This window comes from Uloborus diversus, chromosome 3 (genome assembly GCF_026930045.1).
Source record: "Uloborus diversus isolate 005 chromosome 3, Udiv.v.3.1, whole genome shotgun sequence".
Classification (NCBI taxonomy): Eukaryota; Metazoa; Arthropoda; class Arachnida; order Araneae; family Uloboridae; genus Uloborus; species Uloborus diversus.
This window is the reverse complement of record NC_072733.1, coordinates 111,630,018-111,649,360: the sequence shown is the minus strand read 5'-3', so window position 1 is coordinate 111,649,360 and position 19,343 is coordinate 111,630,018. Positions and strand designations below refer to the sequence as shown.

At 34.7% G+C, this 19,343-nt stretch overlaps 1 protein-coding gene across 1 annotated transcript in view; it reads right to left on the bottom strand.

Moving 5' to 3' along the window:
* Nucleotides 1–6,424: 6,424 nt before the first annotated feature.
* The window catches only part of LOC129218037 (insulin-degrading enzyme-like), a 171,916-nt gene continuing 158,997 nt past the window's right edge, over nt 6,425–19,343 (bottom strand). Inside the window, exon 28 of the mRNA XM_054852216.1 lies at nt 6,425–10,760. Coding sequence (XP_054708191.1) covers nt 10,638–10,760 — 123 coding nt within the window. The 3' untranslated portion in view covers nt 6,425–10,637. The remainder of the gene's footprint in view (nt 10,761–19,343) is intronic.

Sequence of the window (19,343 nt, the reverse complement as noted above, 5' to 3'; positions counted from 1 at the left end):
CCATGTGATAGGATTGAAGAGACAGTGTCTAAGAACTTGCCTCTGGCCATAATGACCACATCATCAGCATAGCCACAGCAAAAAAGGCCAGAAGAAGTAATGCTTTCAAGCAGCGAATCAACAACAAGACACCAAAGGATAGGTGAAAGAACACCACCCTGTGGACATCCAGCATTTGCGTGAACAGTTAAATCAACACCACTAAGAGAGGCATTGACAAACCTATACCGTAATAAATTTTCAATCCAATTAACAATAGTTACATCAATACCCCTACTGGCAAGGGCTCTCAAGATAGTAGTAACAGGGACTCTATCAAAGGCACCTTCAATATCAAGGAAGACAGCCAGAGCTAACTCCTTGTCCCTATAAGACTTCTCCAAAACAAAGGAGAGACTATATAAGGCAGTTTCAGTAGACCTGCCAGGCTGATAAGCATGCTGAGAAGGAGAGAGAGGGGAGACTTTCAACACTGTTTCCCTAATATGTCTCTCAACCAACTTCTCCAAAGCCTTCAATAAAAAGGAGGTGAGACTAATAGGTCTAAAAGACTTAGCCTCAAAGTAGTTATCTTTTCCAACTTTTGGTATAAAGATAACCTTGGTATGCCTCCAAGCAGTTGGAACGTGCTCGAAAGCAATACAAGCTCTAAAAATCCTACAGAGTACAGGGGCAAGAACCTCAATACCCTTTTGAAGAAGGGCAGGAACGATGCCATCCATACCAGGAGTCTTGAAAGGCTTAAATGAGTTAATTGCCCAAAGAACCCTTTCATAAGTGACAATGCTTCTAGCACAGTCCCATTTGCGCTTTGTACACCATCTAACAGGTAATGTGGCTGAAGGGAGTGGGCCGTCTATAACATTTGAACCGGGAAAGTGGACCTTTAGCATCTCTGCTAGGGTATCACCTCCAGATTCAGTGAAGCTACCGTCAGTGCGCTTTAGTGTATTTAGGTCGCAATTCCCATCTCTGGTCATGAATTTTGTAATTCTGGCCATAGCAGGAACATCCTTAATATTATCACAGAAATTCCTCCAGGAAGCATATTTAGCATCCCTGATGGCTTTATTGTAATCAGTGAGGGTGCTTTTATAAGTACCCCAATCACCATTCTTCTTAGCTCTGTTGAAGAGCTTTCTGCATTTGCTACGTAGATCACTGATCTCTCTAGACCACCAAGGAACTAACCTTGGCGAGTCAGTGACATTAGCCTTACAGTTCTGGTAGTAGGATTGGAGAATGGCACGTTGCAACTGGTCAACAGACAACTCCAAATCCAATAATGAATTAAACTTACCAGACAAACCGTGAATTGACAGCTTGAGGTCTTCCTTAAAGGCCTCCCAGTTGGTGTTCCTGGGATTCCTAAAAGGGAAAGTATGTCTCTTTAGACCTGTAACAGAGAAAGAGATTAGTCGGTGATCAGATAAAGTTGTTTCATCAGATACCTTCCAATCCGTAACCTGATCAACACAAGAATTGTTGCAGATTGTAAGGTCAATAACCTCTTTCCTGTTGCATGTAACAAAGGTAGGTTCATTGCCCTTATTTAAAAGACAAAGGTCATACATTAAAATGTCCTCCAACAGGTTATCACCACGTTTGTTGCAGTCAGAGCTGCCCCAAACAACATTGTGAGCATTGGCATCACAACCGATGATGAACTTCTTATTGTTACTTTTAGAATTCTCAATGAGTGCCTTCATACTCTCAGAGAGAGGTTCTTGCTTTTCAAAAGGTAAGTAAGCCGACATAAAGATAACTTCTTCCTTGTGTCCAACATCTCCATAAGTGATCCTGACAGCAACATTATCTCCGTCCAAGTACTTAATGAGATTAAGTGCATTTAACCTAGTGCAAACAAAAATGCAGGCTCTGGGTCTAGCACAGGTAAGATCATAATGCAACTTATGATCTTTAACATTTAGACCAAGGATTTTACCATTTCTGGTCCAAGGTTCCTGAATTAATGCAATATCAAAATCGCCTCTAGCCATCCTCCCACTTAAAAGAGCAGAAGCAGCACGGCTATGGTGAAGATTAATCTGTGCTATTTTAATGCCCATAAAAAAAAAAGAGAGAGAAGGGGCAAAAAGCCCAATAAATACTAAGGAGGCTTGACAGCCACCTCCCCTTTAGACTCAGATAAAGTCTCATCCTGCGACATAGGCGAAGTAGGCGTGAGAGTCTCATCAGAGCCAGAGTCAATTTCTAACATACTAAGAGAGAGCATAGTACTCTCTTCTTCAGAGCTGCTTACCTTTGGGGTTTCCTCCTGTGAAGGGGGACCCTGCTCCTTTGATGTAGAAGCCTGCTCCACTTGAGCCACACCAGTCTTGACATTGGGATCACTCAAAATCTTGAAGGTACCACGATCAAGGCCAGTATAGGCTCCATAATCAGCATTTTTGATTGCTTCAGCAGACTCCAGATCAACCTCAAAGATCCATCTTATGGTGTATTCTTCCTCCACTTTGTGGATGAAACGCCACTCCTCAGATTTCAACTCAGGGTTTAATCTGTTGATCCTTTTAAGCAACACTCCTGCATCTCTAGTAAAGACATCCTTGGTTTTGAAGGCGACTTTAATAGGCTTTGGTAACTCATTAGCCCAGACAACCTTTAGTGCAGTGCCACCAACAACTTCAACATTGCCATTAAGTATGTTCCGGAGCCACACAGTGGTTTCATTATCGTCACAATGGACAATCAATGCACCAGCATGTGCGACAGCCCTTTGGATTTTTGGTGTATGCTCCCCAGTGGGGATCAGATCCGTTCTTTTGAGGATTTCGAGTTGGATCCTCTCCGCCTCATTTTGGGATAACCTCTCCCTTGGATAGGTTTCTCTAATGACAGCCAACTTAAACATACTTGCTGCCTGAGCATAGGTCGGCAAGTGGCCTGTCCTCACTCTTTTAGCTGTGGTAGTTTGAGCAGGAGAAGGGGTTGAAACCTCCGACCGAAGCCGTTTGGTTCCTCCAACCTTCTCAGGAATGGCTGGCCCAGTAGCTTTTGCCTCCCGTGCCTGCTTTCTTTTCTTTTGTCTGCGCATGTTGAGCTTTTGTGATTTTGAAGGTGCACCCTGCCCCCCTACTGCAGAGTTGGCAGATTGCAGAACTGCATCCTCGCCGCCTCCAACAGCAAGGTTGCTAGTTGCACCTTTTACGCCAGGATCCAGCTCCATAGGAGCCATAGAATTTGATGAAACTATCAACTTGTATAAAGTTAACTTTTTAGAAGCGAGATATTTAGAATTTCATTAGCCAAAAAATGAGGTTATTCAGTTAGTAAAAGCAGTTTTTTTATTTGTTTATTCATTTATTAATTTTTTTTCGCTCATTCAAATTGAGTTAATTGAACTGAATCCTTCCATTCACTTTCTTACACTAATACAGAAAAAAAGTAAAGAAAGAACCTTATTGCAACATAAAGGAGGTTCCTAAAAAGTGTAAAAGTAATATAAGAGCAAAAGATTAATTACAAAAAGTTTTTCATATGCATTCACTGCTTGTTATCCGATGGTTACGTTAGTCACACACAGTTTTCCGTAAACGCACCATTAAGGGCCAAAAAAGATTCATGTGTAATAAATCTGTAGTATATTTTTTTAAATCGACTGTTTACCTCTTACAAATATATCAGCCAATTTTAAATGCCTGCGTAACTTTCAGAAAAATGTGCCTCGTAACATAAGCATTGTTTCTCAGGGTTGCAAAAATGTTACGTTAGTCACGATGCCTTTTTTGGCAAAAAAATACCTGTCAGCGCTTATTTTGTTTCAAATTCTTGGTAGAAATGAAAAATAGTCACTTTGTACATTTTAAATCTGCATATTAAATAAAAAAACATTTATTTTTACTCCCGGTGTAGGTAAAACGAGTAAGAAAATCAGCTGAGAATGTTACGTTAGTCACTATGGAATGACCCAAAATATTTTTTTTTTAAAATTCAATATTTTTTGGGCATTACATGAATTGGTGGCTACAAGGAGGGGAGGAAGTCATGTGGGTCGCAGGGGATTCCCCCCCCCCCCCGGAATTCGCAAAATTCTTTGTAATCATTATAAAGTTCATTACATTTAAGTAGTGAAAGTAACTACTTGAAAAAAAAAAAAAAAAAAACCCTGAACCCTACTGATATATAGCTTTGCTTGAGACAGTCTTTCTACGGCACTGTTTTCAGGCGCCAGTAAACTGAAGTAACTAAGAAGTATCTGCCGCCAGATCGGCTTTTATGCAAAAAATTTAATGGACGATAGTGATATTTCCAGAACTGTAAGGCATCCCTTTGATTGATACAACATTTGATTCTGTAATTATTTTTTATGTAAAGTCTCTCTGCAAATTATTAATCCTTTCTGTTGTGATTTTTAGACAGTTTCGTTTTTGTTCATACTGTGTTTATTTATAAATGTGCTGTCCAGGGGGTACGAACCCCTCCCATAGTTCTAGCATTTTTTTTCATGATTGATTATGATTCTACGCATTTTATACGTAAAAATAATTCCAAATCGAGATAACAATAATTTCAGTTCTAATAAGTGAAAAAACAAAATTAAAGATTTTTAAAAAAATGTGAACTTTATTGCTGAATTCAAGCAATGTGACCATCACACACTGAGGAAGAGGAAGTTATAAATAAAATCCGAAAAAGAACTAGAAAACCATATTTTATTCTACAATATTTTGTAAGCCTATAGAGGCAAATACACTGTAATAATGATGTTTTTAGTTTTGTAATTACAAATTAAAATTATGCTTTTGTTTAGCTGTTTTTATTTTTGGATTAGGAGAAAAATAAATGCATAAATTCTTGTGCTTTCTGGTAATTTAATAAAGTGTTTGTTATCAATATTTTTTTCATTAATCATTCATTTAATAATTTATTTTTTACTCGTTAATCATTCATTTAATAATTTATTTTTTACTGTTTTGTTCTCGAGAATCGATAAAATCAAGTGCATATGTTTGATGGCATATTGGGGTACAATATGAAAATGGGACTTTTAACTCTGGACACTCCCCTTGCAAAATTCCCGTGTGCACCAATGGTTTAAAATGTTTTGGATTTTGTGTCATGCAAGAAATGTAAAATTTTAGTTTCATGCTAGCACGAAACCTTGTTATACGAGGGTTTCTGTAAATTAGCCCTTAGTATTAGACAGAAACTATGCTGAAAAAAAAAACGATTTTTGAACGAAAAGGACTACCTATAACAAAAACAATGAAGTTTTCGGTGACAAAACATTGTTGTCTTTTTTTGAATAGTTAAAAAAAAAACTGATGAACCCAAATCTGATGGAAACATATCCCGAGTTCCTGTATCAAACTCTGAGACTGTGACGTTCTCGTCCTCCTCTGATTTTTCTACAACCGAAACGAATCAGTCCGTGAGTATTGATCAAAGTCTAAGTTACATTCATAAAATATTTCATCTTTGATTAGATTTTCGCCGCATTTTTAAGTGAAGTTTTAGTAGTATATTTCTGCATACAGTATAAGATGTGTCATAAATAGATACATGAATAAAATTAACCTTCTTTATGGAGACATCAGTACATAAAGTATAAAAAAGAGCAAAGACTGTCATAAGAAGCTATTATCTTAATGTTTATTTTATTATAATTAATGTGCAATAACTTTCTAGTTACGTCTGTTAGTTAATGTTTAATCACAACTTTTATGCTAAACAATCTTTCATTTCAGGCCCATATCTATAACTTTCAGGTTCCACTACAAATATCAACAAGCCTTATATGTTTTTTCAACTCGTATCTGAGATGCACATTTTATTCAAAGTCGCTATGTAAATTTGAACACTATTAAAAAAAAAAATTTCAGCACAGATTCAAAGTTCACCATTAGAACAGGAAATACCATACCATTCCTTCACGGCTTTTACAAAAAGAATCCCAGAGGTCAAACCAAGTGATTTACTTTAATTATTATTATTTTAATTAAATGTAACCTAAGTTTAAGAAAACTGCCTGATGTGAGACTGCATAATCTTGGGTTGCCGTTTCCAATAATTTAGGAATGACAACACATTCTACTGAAAAATTAAAAAAAAAAAAAACCTTTATAAATGGTTTTTCAATGATTTTTGTATGCAATTTTGAATTTTTTACAGGGGGGGGGACTTTCTTATAGGTTTTTGAAAATTTCAGAGTGTCTTTTTTTACTTGAGGTCACTATCACCTCTGGCCATGACCACACCCCCCTTAAAATGAAATCCTGAGTGAAACAACATACACGGGATTCACTATGTGTGATGAAACCAACTTAATACAATAGATATCATTAGCTGTATTATTGCAGCAAGCAAAAACCGCTTCAGGATTTTTTTTTTTCTCAATTACACCTTCTACTTTTTTGGAGAAATGTAAGGAAATTGGTGATTTTTGAGAAATAAATCACAATTTCCCATCTTAGATAATTTTACTCATTAAATACAAGAAAATTCATATGCATAAGTTCTTACATTGCACACATTAGATATATAGTAGACTTTGAATTCATTTTTAAAATCATTACCAAAATTTCGATTCCAGTTACTAACAGACATGAATAAATAAATTAGAGTGTGTATGTATATACATATATAATATACAAAAAATATAGACAGATACATAAATTGACAATGCAGGACATTCAAAAAGAGTTTTGCCAAAATAAGATAGGTGATTTCACCCATCGAAATGAACATTTACTATTTAACTTAGGGTAGCATTTCACTCAGAATACACCAGTCTTTTGCCAGTATGAAGTAAGCAGTGTCTCATGTCATCTATTATGACTGTTTTTTGATTTTATTTAACACAGAACTTCCTTCACAATTAGATTAATTTCTAGTTTAAGAATGCAACCAAGGGTTGTAAATAAGCTGGATCATTTTGCCTTGCTTCATTGTGACTGGTGCATCACACAGCTTAAAAACTTTTCATTTTGAAAAATACATTCTTGAAACTCCAAAATACGTGTAAGCAATAAACTGTGTGGTTTCTGTGTTACAAATTGCTCTTTTTAAACAAATTTCTTCACAAAGAATTAGCTTATTACTTGTCAAAAAATGGATTTGCACAATGTATAATTTCACTTACATTCTACTGTTGACAGTAGTATTTGGACACCTTAATTTATGCTTATCTGCAAGTCAAAGTGGAATGGCATCCTAGGTTCCATAATAGACTTCAATCTGATGCTGAACAGCGCCTCTTCTTACATTGGGAAAATCCTTTTTGAATACTGCATATATTACTCTTCCCAGGTGATTTTATTAAGAAATATTTGTCCTTTATTTGAAACCTTCCAAATAGGAAAAAAATAATGATTTTCTGTAGTACAATAAAATATTATCTATAATTTAAAGTATAATCAAACATTTGGATATTTGAAATAAATTCTGAAATGAGAAAAGAAAGCAAAAAATTTGCCTGACAATCAGATTTGAACTAAGGATTGATTAAACTATTTGGCTTCTCATTTCAAAAAGTTGTTCAATTTTAAAATTAATAATTACAAATGATTTTTGTACCAGAATAAACAGACAACTATCCTTGAATAACTAATTTAGCAGATAATCCCCAAGAATATGAAAATAGGGAACAATTCATCATTGTTCCAATGTCCATGAACAATTCAACATAGGGAATTCACCACAAATATGCATCTGAATAATTTATACACTACAATTGGTTACATTAACGTACTACTTGTCGAATACAGTAGAAGACCGTTATAACGCACACCTTGGGGCTAGAGCTTTTGTGTTATACAGGTTTTTGCGTTATATAGATAATTTCACAAATTTTGAAACTAATATTCAGAATATATCTATATATATTAGCACTTCAGAATGAGTTTTATCTGCAATGAGTATTAAAGTACCAATATTACAAATTTTCTGTTTACTATGAGTACTAATTTTCAATTTAAAAGCTTTGAAATAAGATGGAAAGATGAAAAACTTCCAAAATTTAATTTGCCTAACAATTTTTATGTTTGCAAAGCAAAACAGAGGGATTTTTTCAACTTCAAAACCTATTGTTTACTTCTGAAAAGTAGTGCGGTTTATAGAGAATTGCGTTATACAGGTCAGCGTTATAACGGTCTTCTACTGTAATAAATTATTCACTATTTACAAATTTGCAATTTTATTTCTTTAAAAAATTATTCAAATGTTCGTGTTTTTGCCACTTCATTTAGAATGAAAGTTTTTATAGCACTATTTTATCATTTAGTGCACCATGTGTGCTCTTATTTCCCTAAATGCTGAATATAGCCTTTAATATGAGTTAAAGCAACATTGTGGATCATCTTCTATACACTTTATCATCTTTTCATGATGCTTTTCAAAGTCTTGTCTTACACCTTTGCTCATTAGTTACATGCTCCAATCATAGGGCCAGGATCTTTTATACTACACTCAATCCACTCAATGATATTACCATCTGCTTTCTCTAAAAGCAGCAAATTTCACTAGGGTTGCCTTCGACGAACCTCACCGGTCGACCGGTAAGTAACTGGTTACAAACCGCAGCGTTCTATCATCTATCGGTTACCTCACCAGTTACCATTTTAAGCTGTTGATTGGTGGATTGGAGCACATGATCATTAGCTGTCACATGATTAACTTACCGGGCGTTACCGGTCAAGCTCGTCGAACGTAAGCCATATGTCTTTACATCATGAATGGAATCGCTTTCTCTCCCATTGAATCTACCAAGTATTTTTCCATGTTCAAATAGAACTAATGTTTAGTAAAAAAAGATACAAAATTCATCTTGCAATACATTTCATTCAAAAGATGAGAAGAAAAAAAAATAGAAGAGAAAATGAATTGAGGCTTGCAGATAATTTACAAAGCAAATAAGCAACTCGCAGATAGTTGGCAGTTTATTATATCTATGTACAAGGGGAGTCTTAAAATAAGTTTCCCCAGTTGACTGCGGTCAGAGTTGTGTATGAAAGTCAAAAAATAGAATGAGACATTAAAGATAAGATATAACATGATTTTCCCAGATAAATACAAAGGAAATTGAGTCATTGTCTGCTTCATAAGCTTCAAATTGCCCTAAAGGAAAAACTCAGGGCTTTGCATACGGAAGCAGCGTTTAATGACTTGCTTTACTTCATCAATGCTTCAAAAGCACCTTCCAGAAAGATTCTTTTTGAAATCCAGATACAGATGGAAGTCAATTGGTGCAAGATCAGAACTGTATGGCAGATGGTGTAGGTGCATCCAGCTTCAGAATGCCAGATCTAAGAAGGCCAGGCAGCTTTTTTGGAATGGTCTCTCTCAATTTTGACCAGGTGTCTCACTAACGTGTAGTATCATCCGTAAACAAAGCTTTGATGTCTTTCACGAGGGCTATTTGAAGCTTATCAAGAAGAATGACAAATGTCTCAAAGTGCTTGGTACTTATGTTGACAAATAAAGTTGTGTCAAATCTTTTACGTCTCCTTATATTGTTTGACTTTCATACACACTTCTGTCCACAACTGCCACAGGAAATTTATTTTCCAACTCACCCTCGTATATATACATTTTTGTTGTTAGAATGAGTGTGGTGTAAGTCATCCTAACTTAGTTTTCAAGTAATTGAAAGTTTTGTAAAAACATCAAGGAAAAAAATTGCATAAATTTTAACTTCCGGGGATGGATTTGCATTTAAATATAGGTATTTTCTTTTTATAGAATAATTTAATTTTTATCGAAAGTTAATTGTAACTTTTTAAAAATTAACTCTAAAAGCAGACATGTGACCCAAACAGGATGAAAAATACTGAAATTGCTTGGCTGTGTGAACTAAGACAACACTGTTGGTATATTTTACTATAACTGAAAGTTTTTTCATGTATTTTTGTATCTATATAGTAGACTACGTTAATTGGATGCATGAAATTAACTGCCAATGTGCTTTCTTTTATTCTGCATGCAGTATTTTACTCTATCAAAAAATACTGAATTCAGTAAAAATACTGAAAAATCACATGTCTGTAAAAGATTTACACCACTGTCATCTACATTAACAACAGAGAACAGGTTACAGAAAGAAAACCAAATACATGCAAAGACTAATATGAATTAAAAGAACATCCGAGTGGCAGATAACCCTGGGGGACAATCCATGGCATGGAATTTGAAAAACACCACTATCATTTTCACTTTGAAAACAGTTTAGATTGGTGGACAATTTTTGTGCTCTTCTAGAGGCCAATATATTTTAACATATTTTTGCACAAATAGAGGGACTAAAGAGAACCTCAAATGCACATGAACTCAAATTGTAACTTTTTATTGACTTACACCACTCTCATTCCAGCCAGTCTCTCTATACATATATAAATATATGCATAATATTTAAATATATATACTTACAGACACATATTTATATACATAATAACAAAATGAACATTGCTAATAAAAATAACACATTTTTGATTAATTTGAAGTTCCTAAATTTCTGTATTGGATCAATAAATAGCGACACTTTAGACACATTATGACAACCAAAAACAAAGTCCAGCTTCTTACTTACACTAAAACAGTATTAGGGTGTATGAAATGCATTTTTCAAATGTAAAAATATACATTGCTTTAATCACAGACATTGGTTATTTAGAAAAGAATTACAGTTTTGATTTTTCTGGAATATTAAAATGTGGTGAAGGAATATGAATCCATGAAGGCACTAATGGATATAATCCCAGGCTATTCTTGAAAGCAACCACATTTTCGATTTTGACAGGAGGCTATAAAATATAAAAAAGGTTAAATTTTTGCAATTAAAATATCTGCACAATACATTTCTTGTGATGTTTAAAGATAATAATAGAGTTGTATTTAACTTTATTAGCTATCCGACTTTGACGAATCCTGTAACTCACTAAGTGCATTTTAAGTCATTAAGTGAAAATTTCAGATAAAAAATTAAGCTGGGATGATTTATTCAAAAGTACAATAATGCAAGCTTAAAACGTAACTTGCACACACACATATATATATATATATATATATATATATATTTACACACACACACACACACAGTTGGCTCTCTAACGACTTTCAAGGGACCACAAAAAAAAATCGTCCTTAAGTAGAATGCGTCCTTAAATAGAATGCTTTTAGCACTATAGTGGACCATCTAGTAACGTGAAAAGCCGTCGTTAAAAAGAGCGTCATTAAACAGAGAGACAACTGTTTATACATTGCAACAAAAAATCGCTCATGTTTTTTTTTAATAACTATTTTTGACATTTTTTTCCCACATTTCCAGAAATTAAAGGAGTGACTAAGTGGGTTTTTCCTATAAATCAACGTATACTGATTAACCTGCAAGACCTAGATTTTTGCAACAGTTAGTCTTAGATGCATACTTCAAAGTGCAAAAACGGTAAACATAAGATGCAGGGTTAGGATCATGAAAGGTTGAAGCAAAAAAGAAAATTAGTGAAAAAATATGAAATCTAACTTTTTATACGAATCCTAGGTCCTCTAACTTATATATAGAGAAATAATCTCCTTTGAAAAATGATTCCAACACAAAAAATTGTAAACATTTGTGACCAAAACTCAAGGAGTTTAAAACTTTTCAGGGACCATGCAGAAAATAAGATTGGAACTTATTGCCCTTTCAGAAAAATGACAGGTTGTCAAAGTAAAAAACAAAACAAAATATTTGTACTTTTCATAGTTATTGAAATAGAGATGTAAATGTTATGCTATGTTGAGTAAAAATGCACCACAAAAGCTTGTACAATTTGAGAAAACCCATTCTATGCACACCTATAACTTTAAACCCTTGTTAGTCACTATATTTCCTCCCAAAAGGTGTAATTGACTGCTAGTCTAAAGTGGTACAAATCACAAAATGCTGCGTTTCATACCTCAGTGAATATTCACTGTTCTAATGTCAAACTTTTTGTGTTTGAATTGCTTTTTCACGCTTTTTGTTTCCCTAAATGCAATATAGGGGATTTGGGAATTACACAAAAAGTTAGATTTTGTATTTTTACACTAAATTATTTTTTAAACTCAAACAGTTACCAGGTGGTGAGTGGTGAGTGTTTACTTCCAGGTTTACTCTTAAATAGCCTCGAGACAACTTTTTAAAAAATAAAGATCTGTATGCAGTTTTACAATTGTCCCACATAATTTTGATTAACAAAAATAAGTAACAGTCCTTCCAATGAATGGACCTGAAGAAAAAAACAAAGAAAGTTTTTATTTTGTTATTCCCCTTTTCTCCAACTCTTCTGAGACACTTTTTGCCAGCTCTCTTAAAACAGTCTTAGAAACATATAGAAGACAAGAAAATTTCAGTTAATATTAAGAAATCATGTCTGATTTTTTTTTTTTTTTTTTTGTGAAGAACTTTTTTTCAATATAAGGTGTTTTTTTTATGGATTACTGGACTGCCCAATAGATTTATTTATGGAATTTGACTTTTATTTATTTTGCTGGTAACTTGGTATGAATTGACTAAAAGGTTTTTTTCTTTTTTCTTAAAGGCAAAAGTTGTAATATTTAACTTTTACAATAGGGGTTTGTAGGTTTCCCTAAATTTTGTTTTTCACAGCCATAAATAAAATATCATTTACAGTGGTCAGTCATTAGTTAAGTGGAAAATAGCATTGATCTGGGTGTCTAATCAGAACTTCAAGTTCATTAAACAGTGCAGTTTTGCAAGTAACAAAGCCAATAGAATGCTAGGGTTTAATCATTAGATCCATTTCGAACACATCTAAGAAAGTTCCATTGCCTTTATATAGAAGTTTGACCTCATTTGGAGCATGCTGTTCAGTTTGGTCTCCTTATCTAAAGAAAGATATTGCTTTATAGAAAATGGTTCGAAGAAGGGCTGCTAAGCTAGTAAGATAACATTTAGAACTAGATTATGATACTAAACTTAAAAGATTAATATGTATAGAATGAAGCAAAGGAGAGTCAGAGAAGATATGATTCAGTTGGTTAACTTTATCGAAATGAAAGATTTTAATGGTTTAAATTTTTGCACAGAAACCAGGCCAAAGAGTAATTGTTTCCAGCTTTTCAAATCTCAGGCTCACGTGGAAATTAGAAAAATTATTACTATTGTAGAGTTGTGGGCACTTGGAACAGCTTACTGAAAGAGGCTGTAACAAGGAAGGTGGTAGATAGCTTTAAGAGAGTTATTTATCTTCATTGGGGACTAATAAGTTGGTTAGGACTAGCCTAGCCGGGCCGAGAGCCTGTTGCTGGTTGTCACATTTTTATTTATATTTGTAAAATTACAGAAAATCAAAATGCAGCTAAACAACAAACTATTTTATGAGCTTATGTTATCTTAATGACTTTGAGCAACGTTTTCAAAGATTCTCTTGCAACTTAACATTGTAAATACAGTTGAACCCCGATTTAACGAATTTTGCGATTTTTTCCTTTTCCCCCGAGTAAAATGAAAGCCAAAACCCCTATTTACCGAAGGATAAACCCTGAATTAACAAATTTTAATAGCTGGAAATTTTTTTTTTGTTTGATAATTTGTGTTAGGAGATATTGGATTGTTTTCCAAATGATATATCGATCCTTTTTAAAGCAGAAAGACTTTTCTTAGAATTTTTGATGGGCGAGGGGCAACCAATGGATAGCGATTCTTATGCAGAAAGTGCTAATTAAACTCCCATTAAAACTTACTTTTTTTTATAATGCTTTACATGGCCTGAAAACTAAAAACATCTTTCTTGTGCAGCAGGCTGTAAATGACAGTATATTCTTCTCTCCATAAAGTCAAAAGAGAACTATTTCGAGTCAAGTGTCAAGGAAATGTCAAACATCTACTACTCAGTACTTTAAAATTTCAAATTAACTAATGTATATCGTATTTTCCTGTATACAATCTGCAGCGGTGTATTATCCACAGCGCTCTTTTCCCCCCCAAGTAGAAAAAACCGTTGTATAATCTGCAGCATTTTTTTTTGTAAATGATGTTTCTCTCGCGATCTAAGACCCCTATATATACGAGCCGACGCATCAGCTTAAGCTCTGCTATTTTGGATCAGGTCACGTGTTTGAGTGGTTGTCTTTCCTGGCAAGTATTGCGTTTGGCAATTTTTCACTGTGAGCAATTATTGTTAGCAAAAATATGAATTTTTAGTTCTTGAAGACAATTCCTAAGCTTTAAGAAAGTTTTTGTAACTTAATTCATTGTTATGTCACAAAGATTGAAAATTATCCTGTTACCTAACCGACGGGCAAACTATTCCCCAAAGTAGAAACTGCAACAGAATCGTGCGTTTGTTTACACGGCGCGATGATGTGACGTCACTGTTACTCTGTTGAGTAACTTTTTGCCAGGTGCATGTGAACAACTAGTTTAAAAAGTTTCACAGTTCAAATATAAACAGTGTTGAGTTGTTTCACAGTGATAATTTATGCATGTGATTCAATAAATGTCATATCATCACGTGGTGGGATTGGGAAATGTACTTAAGTTAGTGCACCCAATCAATTAATCTCTTACTCTTATCTTATTAGTTTTGATGTCGCCGTAATTGCAGTTCGGTGTTGCTGGGAGCGCTGTGCTCCAGTTTGTCAGTTTTACGTTGTCAAATGGATTTCATTTTTAGAAAAATGTAGGAAATAAGTTCGTTGTGCCCAGCTAAATGAAGCGGGCAAGTGCCATTGGTTACCATGAGACATTTTGGTGGTGAAGGAAATAAAAGAGTGAAAGATTGGAGTTTCTTTCATGGAAGTTGATCTTGTTGGATATAGGCTTCACAAGACCATTGAAGGTTCATGCTGGATTGGAGTAAAAGGTGTCCTGAAGTCTGGCTGGACTTTATGTCCAAGTGTAAGGGTTCTTCACCGAATGTGGCGGTTCTTGGTGTACAAGAGGTCAAGTCTATGGGAGGTCCAGCATGGCGGCTGGCCACAAGTGATACGGGCTGCGAACAACTTTCACGTAGGATCCTATGGATGGATCAGGCCTTAACGTTTTGATATGCCAGGTATAAGGGAATGAATATCTTGAGTGGTATGAACTTTTATTTTAAGTTTTACCAGGACTATTCTATTTTTAGGCATTGGACTTAAGGTGGACTAGTGCTTGACTAGACTGTAAAGTTTTGGAACTGAACAATACTGTATTATGAAATTTGTTCCTATGAATGTTTCTTGTGTGTGTGTGGGGGGGGGGGGGGGGTATTTTCATTCAAAATGTTTGTGGGTTTAAAAGTAGCCTATTTACCCTAGTTGATATTACAAGTTTTAAGATATATTTATTGTTATTGAATAAAATTGTTTTTTACTGTTAAATATGTTTTTAATTCCATTTTTCCCCCCGAGTAGATCACTCCACAAATTTTCTGTTGGGCTTGCTTTTACCCGTTTTAGTTCCTCGAACTTCGGGTATTTTCAACCACGGTAGCATGCGAGTCCAAAAATTATTAGCGGAACGCAAATCATTTATTAAATAAAATATCATTTTTGGCCGATTTGAGGAGACTTAAACTTGGTTTTTGTAACTTTAGCTCCACAACAATGAAATATTCAATCCAAAATAGCTAAATTTAAGGTGATGCGTCAGCCTGTATATATAGCGGCTCTGCCGTGATCGAGCAGCGTGCAGTTCTTATCAGAGGAGCGTTAATGTTACCTAAAGTATTTTAAATATTTTCAATGCTTCTTATAACTCGGGGACAGTGCCAGAGGACTGGAAGCTGGCTAACATAATGCCACTCTTTAAGAAGGGGTCTACAGGTAATACTGGGAATTATAGACCTGCAAGTCTGATTTCAGTGATTTGTAAGATTTTTGAACCTTTGATCAAAATTAAGATCATGAATTTCTTATAGACTAATAGTCTTATGACTAGTTTGCAGTATGGTCTCAGGAAAGGTAAATCCTTTGCTACTAATTTATTACATTTCTAAAACAAGGTTACCTCAGCTTTAGATAACAAAAAAAATGTGTGGATGTTGTTTATATTGATTTTCAAAAAGCTTTTGACAAGGTACTGCATGTTGCTCTTCTCAGCAAACTAGATGACATAGGAATAGAAGGAAAAACTTTACTTTGGGCAAGAAATTGGCTCACTGGTAGGAAGCAAAGAGGAGTTGTGAGAGGAAATCATTCTAAATGGAGTGATGTTTTAAGCAGGGATAAGTTTTAGGTCCTCTTTTGTTTATTATCGTTGTGAATGACATCAATGATAACATTTCTGGAAGCATAAATTGTTGTGCTTATGATGTAAAAAGTGACGGGCATTGTTGAAAATGAAGAACAAGTAAAACTGCTTCAAGAGGATTTAGATCATATTACTAAGTGGGCGGATAAATGGGATATGGCAGTTTATGTAGGGAAATGTCAAGTGCTACACTTAGGTCATGGAAATAAGCATACGAGTTATCATTTACAGGGTTCAGTCATTAGTCCGGCAGAAAATGTTATGGATCTAGGTATGTTAATAAATCAGGACTTCAAGTTTAGTGAACAGTGCAGCATTGCAAGTAACAAAGCCAACAAAATGCTTGGGTTTATCAATAGATCTATTTCAAACAAATCTAAGAAGGTTCTTCTGCCTTTATATAGGAGTTTAGTAAGACCTCATTTGGAGTATCTGTTCAGTTTTGGTCGCCTTTTTTGAAGAAAGATATTTCTGTATTGGAAAGGGTTCAAAGAAGGGTAACTAGACTAGTAAGGGGACTTTCAGATTTAGAATACAGGGTTCATACTCAACTTTGAAAATGAAAAGTAAGGAGTTTTTAAGGAGTTTTGCAGGAGTTTATTTTGTTGTTTAAGGACTAGTTTCTTGTTTAAAGAAGCATTTTTTAAAATGTATTTCAGAAAAAATATGTACAATCTAATATTTATTTCTGTTTTTATACAATACATAAACATAATAAATTTATAGTAAAATATACATTTACTGCTTCTTAGACTTGAGCCGTCTTGGAATCAAATTCAAATATGGGGGGGGGGGGGGTAACCATTGAGATGTGTTTCATTTTGAAAATGAACAAAAAATAAGTGATATTAATTGAAAATTAGTACTCAAATACTACTTAATTGTAAAATTAGCAAAAAAAAAAACTTTAGAATGGTACTTTAACAAGTCTACAAGATGTTATATTATTAATAATTATTGGAAGAATCAGAAATCGTCAGAAATTTGGAAGAATATTTCGGATGTGGGAAGTATATAGTCTTACGAAAAAATCTCATATCTGGAATTAACAGACAAAAAAATAGCGGAATTTCTGTAAAATTTAGTATAACGTAATCACTTGTATAGGATTAGAGACAGAAGAAAATCTTAGAATAAAAAATAAGGAGTTTGTAAGGAAATAATAGTGAAATTCAGGAGTTTTAAGGGCCCTTATTTTCTTTTCTTAAAAAGCAGGAGTTCATAAGGAGTTTGTAAGGAGCGTACGAACCCTGGAATATGATACCAGACTAAATAGGCTTAATATGTATAGCCTGGAGCAAAGGAGGATCAGAGGGGACATGATTCAGTTGTTCAAATTTATCAAAATGAATGATGTTAATGGATTAAATTTTTGCACTGAAAGCAGGATAAGGGGTTATTGTTTTAAATTATTCAAATCTCAGGCTAACCTGGAAATAAGGAAAAATTACTACTTTAGTAGGGTTGTGGGCACTTGAAACAGCTTACCGGAAGAGGTGGTAATGAACAAGGGGGTGGATAGCTTTAAGCGGGCCATTGATCTTCATTCAGGACTAATTAATTGACTAGGACCAGCCTAGCTGGGCCCAGAGCCTGTTGCTGGTCGTCGTATTTGTATTTGTATATTATCGTTGCTTACTTAAAACATTATAAGTTTATTAGTGTACTAAATTGTACAAGTTTATAAGGAGTTTTTACTTACAGTTGTTTTTGCCAATATTTTTCAATCTCTTTTTTGGCCATTGCTGCCTTCATACCACACTCATAAAGTCTCTACATGAAATACAAGCTTGCCCCAGTTGCCACTTTATGGCGTTTTTGCTCCTGCCTTCTCATTGGATGAGTTGGGGGGCGTTTTTGCCAAGTAACAACAATAGCTACTAATTGCCAATCAGGTTTGTACACGTACTTTGGAACACATATTTAAGATTGCGGGTTAGTGGATGAAATAGTTCTTGGATGACTGTCTTGAATAGTAGTCATGTGTAGTATCATAGGATCCTTGTCTTGTAGTATTTAGTGGTGCATATCTGTCTTTAGCTGCTGTTTGGCTGTGGTATAAGTGGTGGAGTTGTACAGGTGATATGGTTAATCAGATTAAGTTTCTCCGGTTATTTTTACTTGTCTATTAGATGAGTTTAAATGTTTACCCTAAGGTCCAGCCACTTTTGTATGCTCTTAACCAGTTTTTAATTTGTTACCAGTTTTTAACCTTTAATAAATGGTTTATTGTTTTGAAAAAGGATTTATGTGTTGTATTCAACAGTCTACATGTTATCAGTTAGTATGCATTTCTAAAAAACATTAGGTATGCTAACAGGTACGTCATCGATGAGTTTCGGAGTGGTTTACGCAAGACCGTTTAATTTGCGCCTTTTGTTTCACTAACGGCGCAGTTTCGTCTGTAAGGGAACGGAAGTGCAGTCGGCTGCAATACCGGCTTTCTAGCGTTCACTTTGATTCAATATGTTTAAACATCGTGACACTTTTACTTCATTATCTAAACTATCAAAGGATGATTAAAACTTTTAGCTTTTAAAGCAGCCTTGGTAAGAAAACACACAGATAATTCAGTGGAGAGTCTTATTTCACCCGAAATTCGGTAACTGCGCTAGAACTACATCCTTTGCCTCTCGGCAAATTTATTTTTCGCCTATCGGTGATTCGAGGATAGCTCAAGTGCGGTTCACGAGCAGGGAGGGTAGCAGGAGCGGGGGCATTGCCCAGGAGAGAGGATGCAATGCTTGGGGAGAGGGAGAAACCAGAAATCCACGTGGGCTATGCTAACAGAAAAAGACTGAATCAGCACCATCTAACACATAAACAGCAATTCTTTCAGAATTTCACTTGAAACTTTCCAGCTGAAATTTTTTTTTCATCAGATTATCCGTGGCGGCGTATAAACGTGCAACAAAATTTGAAATTGTTTCAACACATAATCCGCAGATTATATACAGGAAAATACGGTAATAAGTTGAGGTATGCTGAATGAAAAAGTGTACACTTTCTAATTATGGATTGTTGTGCAGTTGCTTATTAAAGCTTTTAGATAAGTTAAGTGCAATTTTCTATGCATTTTTTTGCACCCTGATATAAGGAATAACTCCGATTTAATGTATAAAAGTTACAGTCCCAATGAATTTGTTAAATTGGGGTCCGACTGTATGCA